General features: G+C 43.8%; 1 protein-coding gene across 1 annotated transcript in view; it reads right to left on the bottom strand.

Moving 5' to 3' along the window:
- MBOAT1 (membrane bound O-acyltransferase domain containing 1) overlaps nucleotides 1–11,927 on the bottom strand; it is a 57,471-nt gene extending 45,544 nt beyond the window's left edge. Inside the window, exon 1 of the mRNA XM_064705183.1 lies at nucleotides 11,769–11,927. Coding sequence (XP_064561253.1) covers nucleotides 11,769–11,858 — 90 coding nt within the window. The 5' untranslated portion in view covers nucleotides 11,859–11,927. The remainder of the gene's footprint in view (nucleotides 1–11,768) is intronic.
- Nucleotides 11,928–12,173: the final 246 nt, after the last annotated feature.

Here is a 12,173-nt window from a genome sequence, read left to right as displayed (position 1 = left end):
CATTTTGGATGGTGAACCATGCAAAAAGACAAGAACATAACCCCAGCTGTTTAGTTGTGCCTGTTACAAGCACCTTACATCCACAGCAAATATCTCTGAAAGCTGAACTTAGGAGCATGTCTAATTTTAGGCACTCAGCTTCAGACACTACTGAAAACAAGTAACTTGGAGATGACAAGTGCTCAGGACTTGGCACAAGTCAAACATCTCAACCACCACTAAACTAACATATTTGGAAATCATCAGTACCTTTCAAAAAAGGCATGCTCTGAAGGAATTTGAGGGGTTGCCCCCTCAAATTAAACAAACAAATAATGAAAACCAAAAAAACCCACATTTCCTAGTTTTCAAACTTAGCAACCAAATCAAAACAAAAACTAACAGGAAAACACACAGCATGATAAAGTGTCAGTTGGTGAATAAAGAAATGCAAACAAACAAACAAAAAAGAGATATTTGGCTTTTGCTATAAATTAATTTTATTTGCATTATACTATATTTGAAAAAAAAAAGATTTAATTCCTGGCCTCATTAAAGCCTTCTTTACAAATTCCCCCACTGGAGCTCTGTAGTTCTATTTGCCTGCAGTGCAGCAGAGCTTTGGTTTACAACATTGATATTTTCCAAAGATAACTGTGATATGAGGAGGAAAAAACTCACCTTTACTTAATCATGGCATTTTTGTATTCTTGCCATGCTTATGAGTCAGCAATAGCAGAAACTTAACTTGCTTTTCTTAGGCAACAGGAATAAGTCTCACTTTTTCCTCTTCAACAGTTAGGGAAAAAAGAGAAGAATGTCCTTACATTTTAAAATTATTGCAGTGATGGTGCTACTGTGAAGTGACAGGCAACTTATTATCCAAGAAACAAAGTACAACAACAAAATTCCAAAAACTCTAAATGAACTCTTCTCAAAATACTGTAAGAATTTGAACATAGCCAGGGAAAAGAAATTCAACAATCCTTTAAGTTGCATAAACAATTATAATTTCCCTTTCAAGCAAGTGCTTTACACATAAAGCCTAAAAAAACATGCTGTGAAAGAACTAGGACATTGCACGATCTGCCCAGCTGGCATACAAAATGTATTTCCACTTCCCTGTCACAAGGTTTTATACCACTAACATCTGGGTATCTCAGAGGCAGTTTGAGAAAGCATTTCAGGTCTGATTTTTAGCAAACTTCATTATCTCAAAATGCACATGGTGTTCTTCCCACTGCTGCTGTAGCACTAAGGTGCAGATTCGGATGTGGGGAGGGTTTTCAGTTTTTCTGGTGCTGGGAGGTACCCAAGCAATGAGCAGCATGGAGTTTATATGGGATGAGGGAGAGGAGATCCAGGAGCTGGAGGTGACCAGGGACCCCTTTGGGTCCCCAAAGACCACCTGAAGCTTTTCCAGGCCACAAGCCACTAGTTCCACCTGTCAGCAAATAAATGAGGCCACTGTCTCATAGACAGAAATTCTCCAAGCCATTGCAAAAACACGATCCTAGACACAGCAAACAGGCACACTTGCCATTTAGGGCCTTCTAAAACTGGGCAAGTATCTCATCCTTAATAGTGACTGTGCTCAAAAACTGAAGTGCCAAAGGAAAAGGAAAGAGAGAAGGCAGATACAGAATCTATTTTCTCCTGACAATCATTTAAACACTAACTCAACTCCATCTAGGCAAAAAAATAAACAAGACTGAGACCCCTAGGTGACTGAGGTAATGGTGCACATAAAAATGTATGACTGATAAACAGAGAGATAACAGACTACAGATCAGGATGTCAGAACCCTATCAAAGGATGAAGGCAGACTTCACCAGACACCTGCTGGCATAATCTATTCAAAGAATATATGCAGATCACGAAACTATCAAATACAGCATTAAAGATATGCAGCATGAACTGAACAGAGGGGAAGTGCTCAGCATATGGACAAAAATCCCCCAGCAGTTAAAAATCAGAACAGAAAAGTAAGAGGATAACCCAACAGGGGAATGCATTTCAAAACATATAAGGAGCCAGTTACTTTTTATATAAACTAATAAACAGAAGGACAGCTGCAGCTGGGGCTGCCTGAAAGTGGGATGTGAGAGAAGTGACCTCTCCTGGGTGTTGGCTAATCTTCCCTGCAGAGATCTGGTGCTTCCTGCTATATTATCACCATGTGAAGAAACTCAAGGAATAAATCCAGCATGAGTCAAGGTCTGGGAGGGGATGATGACTCTAGCAGAGCCAGTCATCCATAATGGAAGTAGCCATGCTTTGGACTGTCAGCAGTGGTTTGGGATCCCAAAGGCATCAGCAACACCAGAGGCAGGGCTGACAGAAACCAGTGCCTGGAGGGGGAACAAGCCCTGAGAGGAGCCAGCAAAAGAACAGGTACCTCCAAAAGGTTTTTCTTTTAAGCTGTGCTTACCCTACAAACTCATGTAAACATCCAAGTCCGCTCTGGCCCTGGCCAAGTTCTTGGCCTTCACAGCCTCCTGTAGAAAGGGTTTCACAGCCAGGTCTGGACCACATGAAAAACACCCCAATTTTAATCACTGTTGAATCTGCAGCCTATCACATGTCTCTCTCAACATGAAGAAACACTGGGAGACAGAAGGGAATAAGTCCCTTCTTTGCTTGACCAGAAAAGTTGTGAACTCCTTGTCCCTGGAGGTGTTCAAGGCCACCTGGGCTCTCAGTAACATGGCCTAGTGGAAGTTCCCGGGCATAAGGTTTGAAGCTAAATGACCTTTCAATATATTCTATTACTCTAAGGCCTAGATCCATTTCTTTCATGCTGCTCACAAACACTTTCACCATGATCCCTCTTAAAAGTCACATTTCTAAAGCAAACCTCTCTGTCCCTTCACTTTGCTTTAGCAGGTTTAAGAAAATAAGCTTACCCTGTATTTTTTCTCTTTTATCTAGTTCCAGTTTTCATCCTGGTTCATGGCAAAGAACAGCTACAGTAATCTTCTCATTGACAAAACTGACCACAATGGAACAGAAATATAGTTATGTCACTATGCCCTGAGCATTCTTTGTTCTAATCCTCATCTTACTTACTGATTAGCATCAGTAGAACACCTCTGAAACTTTCTTTTTCCAAACTGCTGAGCCCATTTTTCTCTCTGCAATGTTAGGTTTGCAAATTGGGAAATAACACCCTATCAGAGAAGTGGCAATAAAGGTAACACAAAATTAAAATCATATTCTCTGAACAAAAACCAAACAAGTGTTTTCTCTCTCAAGAGTCTATCATATTTCACAGTGTCTCACAGCAATATGCCTACACTTTCAGCATTCTTGTACCAAGTAGGGGAAACCCACCCATACTCTGAGTGCAGTGTTATTGTTGCTGTGGCAACTACAGACCACAATTTTTTGCCTCTAGAGAATTAGCATGAACACAAACATACACACTGAGGCAAAGAAAACTGTGGGTCCTAACAGTGCCTACAACTCACTGTAGATACCTAATGCTGCCATCAAAAACTGAATTTAATTTTTAAAAAATGAACTTTAACTTCTCAGTCACTGTCTCCATTTGTCTACACTTTGTTTCCAATTTCAACACAGCATAGTTGGCAAAATACCCTGAGAAACCCTGACACATAAGAAGTGTAAATGTCAGACTACTTAAACTCCACTTGTGAGTGAGCAGGGTAATTATAAAACTCTCTCTAAAACAGATAAATTAGTGATCCATCAGCTGGAATTTGCTGGTATAAATACTTAGTGCAAACCCTAGGAGCCAGGGATTTGAACCTGCCCTCTGTATGTGTGCACATGAGATGAACAGCCACTGCTGTACTCTCTTTAACACTACCTCACACTGGTAAAAGGAAAAATAAAAACTTACTTTCACCAGTTTATAATATCATTTGAGCCAGATGTAAGAGTTAAAAATCAAAACTTTTCTACTCAGTGATCCTTTAAAAATAAGAGGTTTTACTTAAAACCAATACATGAGCATGAAAATAAGCACAGGAGTTATTTAGGAAATACTGAAAGCAGGGGGTCCTCAACTGTTTTAGGTTTTGCCTTGTCATTTTGCCTTCCCCATTCCTGCCCTATCTGCATACCAGGGCCAAATTGCACTTGAACAAGAAACCACAAATGAAGAAATTGCTTTGTCACAAGACCAGGGCCTATGGAAGCAGCAAACACTCACCCAGTTCATGACAGTCCGCCTTTGAAGCCTGTTTCTTGGCCTGAAATGTTATTTCATTTTTCTAGTATTCTGCATGTAATCCAAATAAATTATTTAAAAGAGTATTTTCTTGCCTCCCTTTTCCATCCCAGATGTCCCCAACCCGACACACTCACTGAACTTGAAGACCACAGAATATAATCTCTCGCTGATCAAAAATTTAAAACTTGCTATTCCATCAGGTTGCCAGCTCTTTGTCTGGGACTTAGCAGACAGACACACTCAGGTCTATTTGCTTTTTGCTGAAGTCCTCTAGGCAGGCAGCTCACCTGCTTTGAGACAGCTTCCCACCCACTACACTGCAGGGTGTGACATGAGGGCACAGGCAAAACTCCCACTATCCAGCCAGATTGTCACCAGGTAAGCACCAAATCATACAAGGACAAAGCAATCATAAATAGAGAAATGAAGAATTGGTCTTGAGTTTAGTATTTGTTTTGCCTCAGACCAGCTGGCATGGCAACACTCGTGCTACAGACTGATTGATTAACTTTATAAAAAGTTTTCAGAACGAGTACCATTCCTGTTAAAGTAGAAAATAAAAATAATTCCTGGCTGGAAAACTGTCTAGTTAATACTTTGGATTTGGGTTTTAAAAATTGTCTTCTATTTGGATATTTTACTAACATTTAGAGGAATGATTGAGAACAAATTCTTTGGAAATTTGTAAATGATTCAACATACTTTATTCAAAAATATGTTTACAAGGGTTTTTCTCCTCACACTATTAAGACTGGTTTTGTAAAGCCTGGAATTTTCTTATCATGAGGGAAGCCAAAAACACAAGAGAAAAAATATTTCCACCCAACTCCATTAAGGGCACAACATAGTGTAAGTAGATCTCATCCAAAAAACTTCAAAAAAAACCATTTATGTCAGAATGTGTGCTTTTGGCTGTGCATCTGTGCTCACCTGTGATTTTGCAAAAGCTGTTTAAAATGCTTTAAGCAGGGGGGAAATAAGGGACTGGTGAAGATAAACGTTCCCAATCAAGGTCATAAGAAGGAGATGATGCAATCTTGGGAAAGGACCACCCAAAGGCTTTCCCTGGGCTGTTTCTCTGCAGGGGCTGCTCTCTCTGTTGGCAGAGGCTGCCCTGGCCGAGCCCTGTGCAGGACGGGCTGGATTCCCCCCATTCAGCAGTGACCAAATGAGCCCGACCAGTGCTCCTCACTGGAGGAACCACCAGATGAAGGTCAGAGAATTCCACCTTGTCCATCTCTGCACGTGCTGAGGTGGAGCAAAAACAGCTCTGAAGAGCAAAGCAGCTGAGGGCGAGGTGCCTCCTCCATTGTCTGCAGGGCCTGAGGTCAGAGGAGCTGGACTCGAGGGCTGTGTGCCCCTCAGCAGCTGAGCCACTGCAGGTCCCTGGGCAGCACCCTCTGGCCTCACATTCCCAAAAGGAACCCTGTGTAGGTGCTCCAGGGACACTTTGTGTCCGAAGTGTGCCCAGTGGGGACAGCAAAGGGATTCCTTCCCAAAGCACACTCCTGGTCCGAGCTGTATATTAACATATACACTTTTACCACTATTAGTGAAATAATTGTAGAAACTTTTGCATCAAGCTGTACTTATAAGAGCAGGCTGAGTTTCTGGAAGATCTCCTTAATGACCCTCACTAGACTATCCAAGCATCCAGGAGATGAGGTTTGGTACCCTCAAGGTTATCTTTAACTACTAAGTAACATAGAGAGGGATTTTTTTTTTCACTCCAAAGCAAAATATGGCCCATTGACACTATTTTAAAAATCATGTTACCTGTTCCTTGATTTTGGACAAGTAGAAAAGGTTGGATTCCTGCAGCAATGCCAAGCCCAGTGCTGCAGCCTGCCCTGCCCAGGGCCCAGCAGCAGCACTTTGCAGTTTGGCAAGGCTGCTTCCAGCACTGCCCGTCCTTGGGAACTGGAACAGGAGCCAAGGAGCAGCCAGAGGATTAAACACCGTGCCAGGCTGGCAAATGCACAGCCAATCCCTAAGCATCAGGGGCTCCCCCGAAAACACAGAGCCAGCTCTGTGCTCCCCTAGGCTGGAGCCCAAGAGTCTTCATCACTACTTGAGATTTTCTCAAAATAGCTGCAGAGCTCCACTAAATCAGCGCTGACGTGATTAATGCGAAGGGAAGGTTTCAGGGAGCTTCATGCAGCCCTTCAACGTTTATTTTTCCAGTCTTGTTTAACACAGATGAGAAGGAAAGTGCTTAAAAAGGGGAAAATTGTAAGCAGCTGATTCCAGTTGCACTTTTGTCCCTTGCCAAATTAAAAAACTTAATAGGACAGGCTTTGTTTTCAAGGCATGAGGGATGTGGAAATATTTACACTCGTAGTATCAAGACATCAGCCATAAGGTTCAAGACTGCAGTGCCAAACACAGTGAGAACATGTTGGAAAAGGCAGCACACATTTCCAAAGCAGAGGAGAATATGTATTTCTTGCAATTGTTAGTGATAGCGGACCTGAGCAGAAAAAAAAATGCTTTGGAGACGACATTAAACTTTGGAAGAAAGTATCACACCTCTGTCCCAGGAGGATACAGACTCCTGGACCTTGCACAAGGGACTGAAACAAGAGACTGGATTTACTGCAAATGCACTATGAACTGCCCTGTTCACAAGCACTTGTTTAACTGGGAACCCAAATGAGAATCAGCAAGATTCTTCCTGTTTTTTACATCATGCCTTCTCCTTCATGGCATTATATAAAGAAACTAATGGTTTCTTTTAAGGAAAACAGTTTTATAAAACTTAAGTATTCAAAAGTCAGAAAGGCTCAAAATTAAGGTTGGTTTTGGCAATGTAAGTAATATTTTCACTATAAATGTGTTGAATTCAAATTTCATTTTTTTTCTTTTTGCTCCTCAAATAACTAAAATTTACATGGCTTTTTTTTTCTTTGCAGTTGAATGTGTTAGGCAGGGAGGGATTTAATGTAACAAATACTGCTGCAATTCAAAATGGAAATGTAGAATTTTGAATTGTAAAATGATGACATTAGGAAATTGCAATGCAGCATAGTTCATACCAACCATGACAGTTTTTTCCAGAGCTTCAGAACAGCTTTTTTCAGTTAAAAACCTGATGCTAACCCCGCTTAAATCTTTAATGAACTTCCATCTTCAGTTATCTCGCTTTGGTCTGTAACAAATTACCTTTCTTTCCTCAGCATTACATTTTGTGATGTCTCTATTGACAACCATAAAAGGATCCTCAAAGTTCACAGACTAAAGTTTGTTAAGTTCCTAGAAAGTTAGTTTTTTATTTGACTTTACACTGCCCAAAAACTGGATAAGAAAAGTTATGCAAAGATGCTTGGGGCTAACAGATCTTCTGACTAGTTAAATCAGAAAGCAGAAAAGTAAAACTAAAGCCAGACAGAAAAAAAAAAAAGAAAAATGTTAAGGAAAAAAGTTAACAAAATCATCCTTGATTTTTTGTAAAAGTTAAAAAATATACATATACTTTTTTCTTCTTTCTCCTTTTTAAACCAATTTACCGGCACACTTTGTGCAGAGAGTTTTTCAAACTTAAGGAATGGTGAAAAGACATTTTTCATACTCCAACTATGCCAAGATTCAGAGGCATGTCCCGGAATCCCTCCACAGTTAGTTTTTTTTACTTAAACTGCTGCCAAAATATAAATATGCAAATGACCTACAATGAAAGAATTAAAATGAAAATTTTTTCTTTCCTACCAGCAGACAAAGCCAATATTAAGTTCAAGTGGACTTTTTTATTTTTCCTCTTTGAGGAAACATGGCTAGCCTCATCAATGAAAACACCAAAATTAAAATCCCTCTGATATAAACATGAGAAGATGCTCATACAGTTTTTTAAGGGAATTTCCTCTGAACTTATTTCCCTCAAAGAGTTAACAGCCTTGGTACTGTCTGACAACAGGTCAGGGTAACAAGGCCTGTTAAAATGTAAGGTTTGTGATACAGCAGTTGACCATTTGCACTAGGGTTGCTACTTCTAAAGCAATAGTAACCTGGCATATGAAGGGCACTACAAAATAACCTTGGGAAGTGAAACTTTTTAATCATGTGTCTTAACCCTCGGAGCCTGAATTACTTCTAGAGATGCCTAGAGCTTAGGAAGGCATGGTAAAACAACATATGAATAAACAGTGCCATTAAATTTACTTTTAATATGGCTTGAAATAGTATCTTTATTTCTTCACAGTATTTTTACATGCACACACTTTGTTTACATAAATTACAGTACTAAAAGTTTAATGTCTAACTTCCCATATCTCACTGATTTATGATAGAGGACTATATCCCAAAATTGGTGATTTTGGACATGTATAACAAAAAGTATATACTTTTCCAAAAGCCATTGTATAAGCAAACTGGAGGGATGATATTCCAGCATCAGTGATTTGGGGAATACATGATATGAAAAAAAAACCCACCACAAAATTCTTTTGCAAATGCTGCTGAAGGTATATCATTGACCTAGACAGGTATTTTTAGCACACAAGTCAGCTAAACTTCAAAGTCTGCTTTCCTGAGATATGAGAATTAATTGAACACAGAGAGGCTTTTCATCCTCTTTCAAGATCATTAATCTTGTTACCACATATAGCACTTCTTTAAAAATAATATTTCAATGCTAAATTCAAAGATCAATCATCCATTGAAGAGATGTGCAAATACATGCTGACACATCAGGATTGTTTCAGCATCTAAAGCAGAAAACACCTTTATGTCCTTGTGCAGTGCACTGTCTCCTAAACAAGATGTGAGCAGTCTGCCAGGTACACGGTGCAGAGAGGAGCTCCATCCTCTGTAATTCTTGGCTGCTTTTAAAACCAAGTCTCAATTTTTTGCTTAAGAAAACCACCAATGTGGAAAACGACATTTTCACAGTCATCCATGCTTCCCATATTGAGTGACACAACAGCTGCCTCTGAGATGACAAAACATTTTCCAAGTACCATTACCAGAGCTTTTCTGCCCCAGCCATGAAAGGATAATGATTACAACCTTCATTTCTCAGACCTTCAGCTCAACACTTTTTCTGCTCTTTTACGTAGAGTGAAATCTCTCTCATAGCACAGTTTTCATGGAAAATCATCTGTATAAAAGAAGGGACAAGTCCTCTGTCCATTTAACACAGAGACATATGGCTTTCACATATCACAGTGATCTGGAGGGTCTAAACTCCACCTCTACCTCTTGCTGTCCAGGCACATCCTGGCATTTTTGAAGGTTCAGGGCCAGCCATGGGGAGCTGCCAGCTGCATGGAGCAGAGGGAGATTGGGGCTGTCACCCTCCAACAGGCTAAGCACAACGATGCAGACACAGAGTGGCAAAGCAGAGATGCCTCCCCTGCTTTGAGCAGAAGGCACAGAGAGCCCATCAGCACTGCACTACGGGTCTCCTGTAACACCAGCCCCTGCTCCACATGGATTCAGATCTGGAAAAGTTGTCTTTCATATACAGAGCTCCACTCTGCAGAGGAGCAAGTGACCAAACTTCTCCCCGCCTCAGCAATACATTCTCTATTCTTGTGAGGAAGGGAAGCAATCCACCTGGCAGAAGAGTCATGTAAAAAAGATTTTATTTTGCTTCTGAGGGCCTTAGCACTGCAGGTCAGAGTTGAGACTCATGTGATTTGAGGGAACAGTGGAGGCACAGTGCTTCCACACATACCCACAACGTGGGTATACCCTGTCCCAGGACAGCAGAAGTCCTGGATGCTCAGCATGGAGCAGCATACTGCAGCGGGGCAGGAGGAGTGGGGAAAATTTTTGAAAAGTATTGATGGTGTAATCTCACAGGGACAACAAAATAGGGGATTTTCATGTGAGGAAAGTTCTATTTCATTGCAGCTATGCTGCAGTTCTGTGATGAAGCCCAGAAAAGGGGGGTTCCTCCTGGCCCATCACTTCCCTGTGTCACTTGAGGCAGCAGGATCATGGCAGGGACAGCAGCCACGCCTGCACACACACTGACACAGCCCAGGCACATCTGCACACACACTGACACAGCCCAGGCACACTAACACAGCCCAGGGACACCTGCACACACACACAGCCCAGGCACTCTCACACAGCCCTGTGCCACACTCACACAGCCCAGGCACACTGCTGAGCCCAGAGCACAGGTCCCTGCTTTCTGCTGCAGGCTTCAGACACAAACCAGCCAACACAGAAGTGCCCAGCACCAGCACCCATGAGACCAGACCCAGGGACAAACACAGCACGTAACCAGACGCAGTGAGGCGTCCTCAGGCCCAGAAGAGCACGAGAAGAATCTTCTCCACAGACAACACCATCTTTGCGTCACCTCAGCTGAATGGAAGGGCAAGATTTTGAAAGCTTAGAAAGAAAAACTGCAGTCTGTCAAGACTTCATTGTTTGGGAACTGAGTCAGCCTAACTCTGTACGAACACTGTGGCACCACAAACAAGCTGGAACGGTAAATGTTTGCTACTCCTGGCTTCTTTAGTGCTCCTGTATTCATCAATCATGGCATGGAATACCTCGAAATAGAAGCTATCACTATTCATGTGCCTTCTCCTAATCTAATGGCTCACAGATAATTACAGGCCTTTATTGTTTGACTGTTTTAGTGTTGAGCAATATATCTCTCTTCTTGCATCAAAACCTGTTTTCTGTCAAAAAAAGGGAAAACTGGCATGGTTAGATGAAGGAGTTTAATCTACAAAATGGCATATTCCTTACTCAGCTTTAAAAACAAACAGTAGTAAAAAATGACACATAGCACCACTCACTCTGCAAACAGAAGAAAGCAAATAAATCTCAATCTTCTGTTGATATTTTACCAAGCACACCTCTGCTGCCTGGTTTCTTAGAGCACAGGTCAGCTTCCTAGTAGCTTGGTGGAGTCCTTTTCTGGCCAGCACAAACTTCCAGACTGAACTTCCTTGTCGCTGAAAGAACGCAGGAAGGCAGCAGGTGCATGCAGGCACAGGGACAATAAAAGGCAGGGGGTAGGGGAGAGCAACGTTTTTCTGCCTGCTAGGGATAAAGTTAACTAGGAGACTATTAAGAATTAGAAAACACCACCACAGCCTAAAATTTATGATGCTGTGAAGGATTTAATGCAAACTTGCCCTCCCAGAAGACCACTTGTGTGTCTGCGTGCTCTGCCTATCTCCATATATGCACTTCGCGATTCCATCAGGCACTTGGACTAGGCTGGAAGCGGCTTTTGAGCTTCCCTTCTACAGTCCCGTAGCCATAAAGCAGAGCCTGAACGCAAGGATTCCCTACAGGGCACCCCGCATCTCCCCACGCGGTTCCCAGGGCTGGACCAGCACCCGAGCTCCGGAAGCGCTCCAAACTCTGCCCCAGTCAGCCAGCACCGTGACTGACAGCATCCAGCAGCATCCAGCAGCGACTTCGTGCGAGAGCAGGAGAAGCGCCAGGCATTGCCGGGAAAAACGAAACGCTTCCCCGGTGACAGCAGCCCGACCCCCGCCCAAAGCCGCTCCTTCCTACCGCTGCTGCGAGGCCCCCGGGCGGGCACGGCGTGACAGCCACGGACCCGCCGTCCCTCCCTGTCGGCCGAGGATGCCGCCGGGCCCGTGGCATTCCCGCTCCTCACCTGGTCCAGCGGGATGCCCAGCAGCGCGCTCAGCGGGTGCAGCAGGGTGGAGCCGGTGGTGCGGTGCGGGGCTCCGGGCGCCTCGGCCATGCCGCATCCCCCCCGGGCGGCCGCACGGCCCCGCCGCCACCTGCGCGCTCCCGCTCCCGCCGCTCCCGCTCCGCGCCCGCCCGCCCGGGGCCCTCCGCGGGGCGGGGCCGCCGCCGACGGCCGGGGCGGGGCGGGGCGGGCTCCGGGGCGGGCAGCGGGGAGCGCTCGCCGCGCCCGGGGCCGCATCTGCCGCCTGCCGCCGCCCCGGGGCGGGCGCGGTGTCCCGGTGTCCCTGTGTCCCGGTGCGGTGTCCCGGCGGGCTCGGTGCGGCCGGGCGCGCACGGTAAGCCGTGAGCGGAGTGTCCCGTCTAGGCT

Source organism: Zonotrichia leucophrys, chromosome 2 (assembly GCF_028769735.1).
Source record: "Zonotrichia leucophrys gambelii isolate GWCS_2022_RI chromosome 2, RI_Zleu_2.0, whole genome shotgun sequence".
NCBI lineage: Eukaryota > Metazoa > Chordata > Aves > Passeriformes > Passerellidae > Zonotrichia > Zonotrichia leucophrys.
The sequence above is the reverse complement of the archived record's forward strand: the minus strand, read 5'-3'. Positions and strand labels throughout refer to the sequence as shown.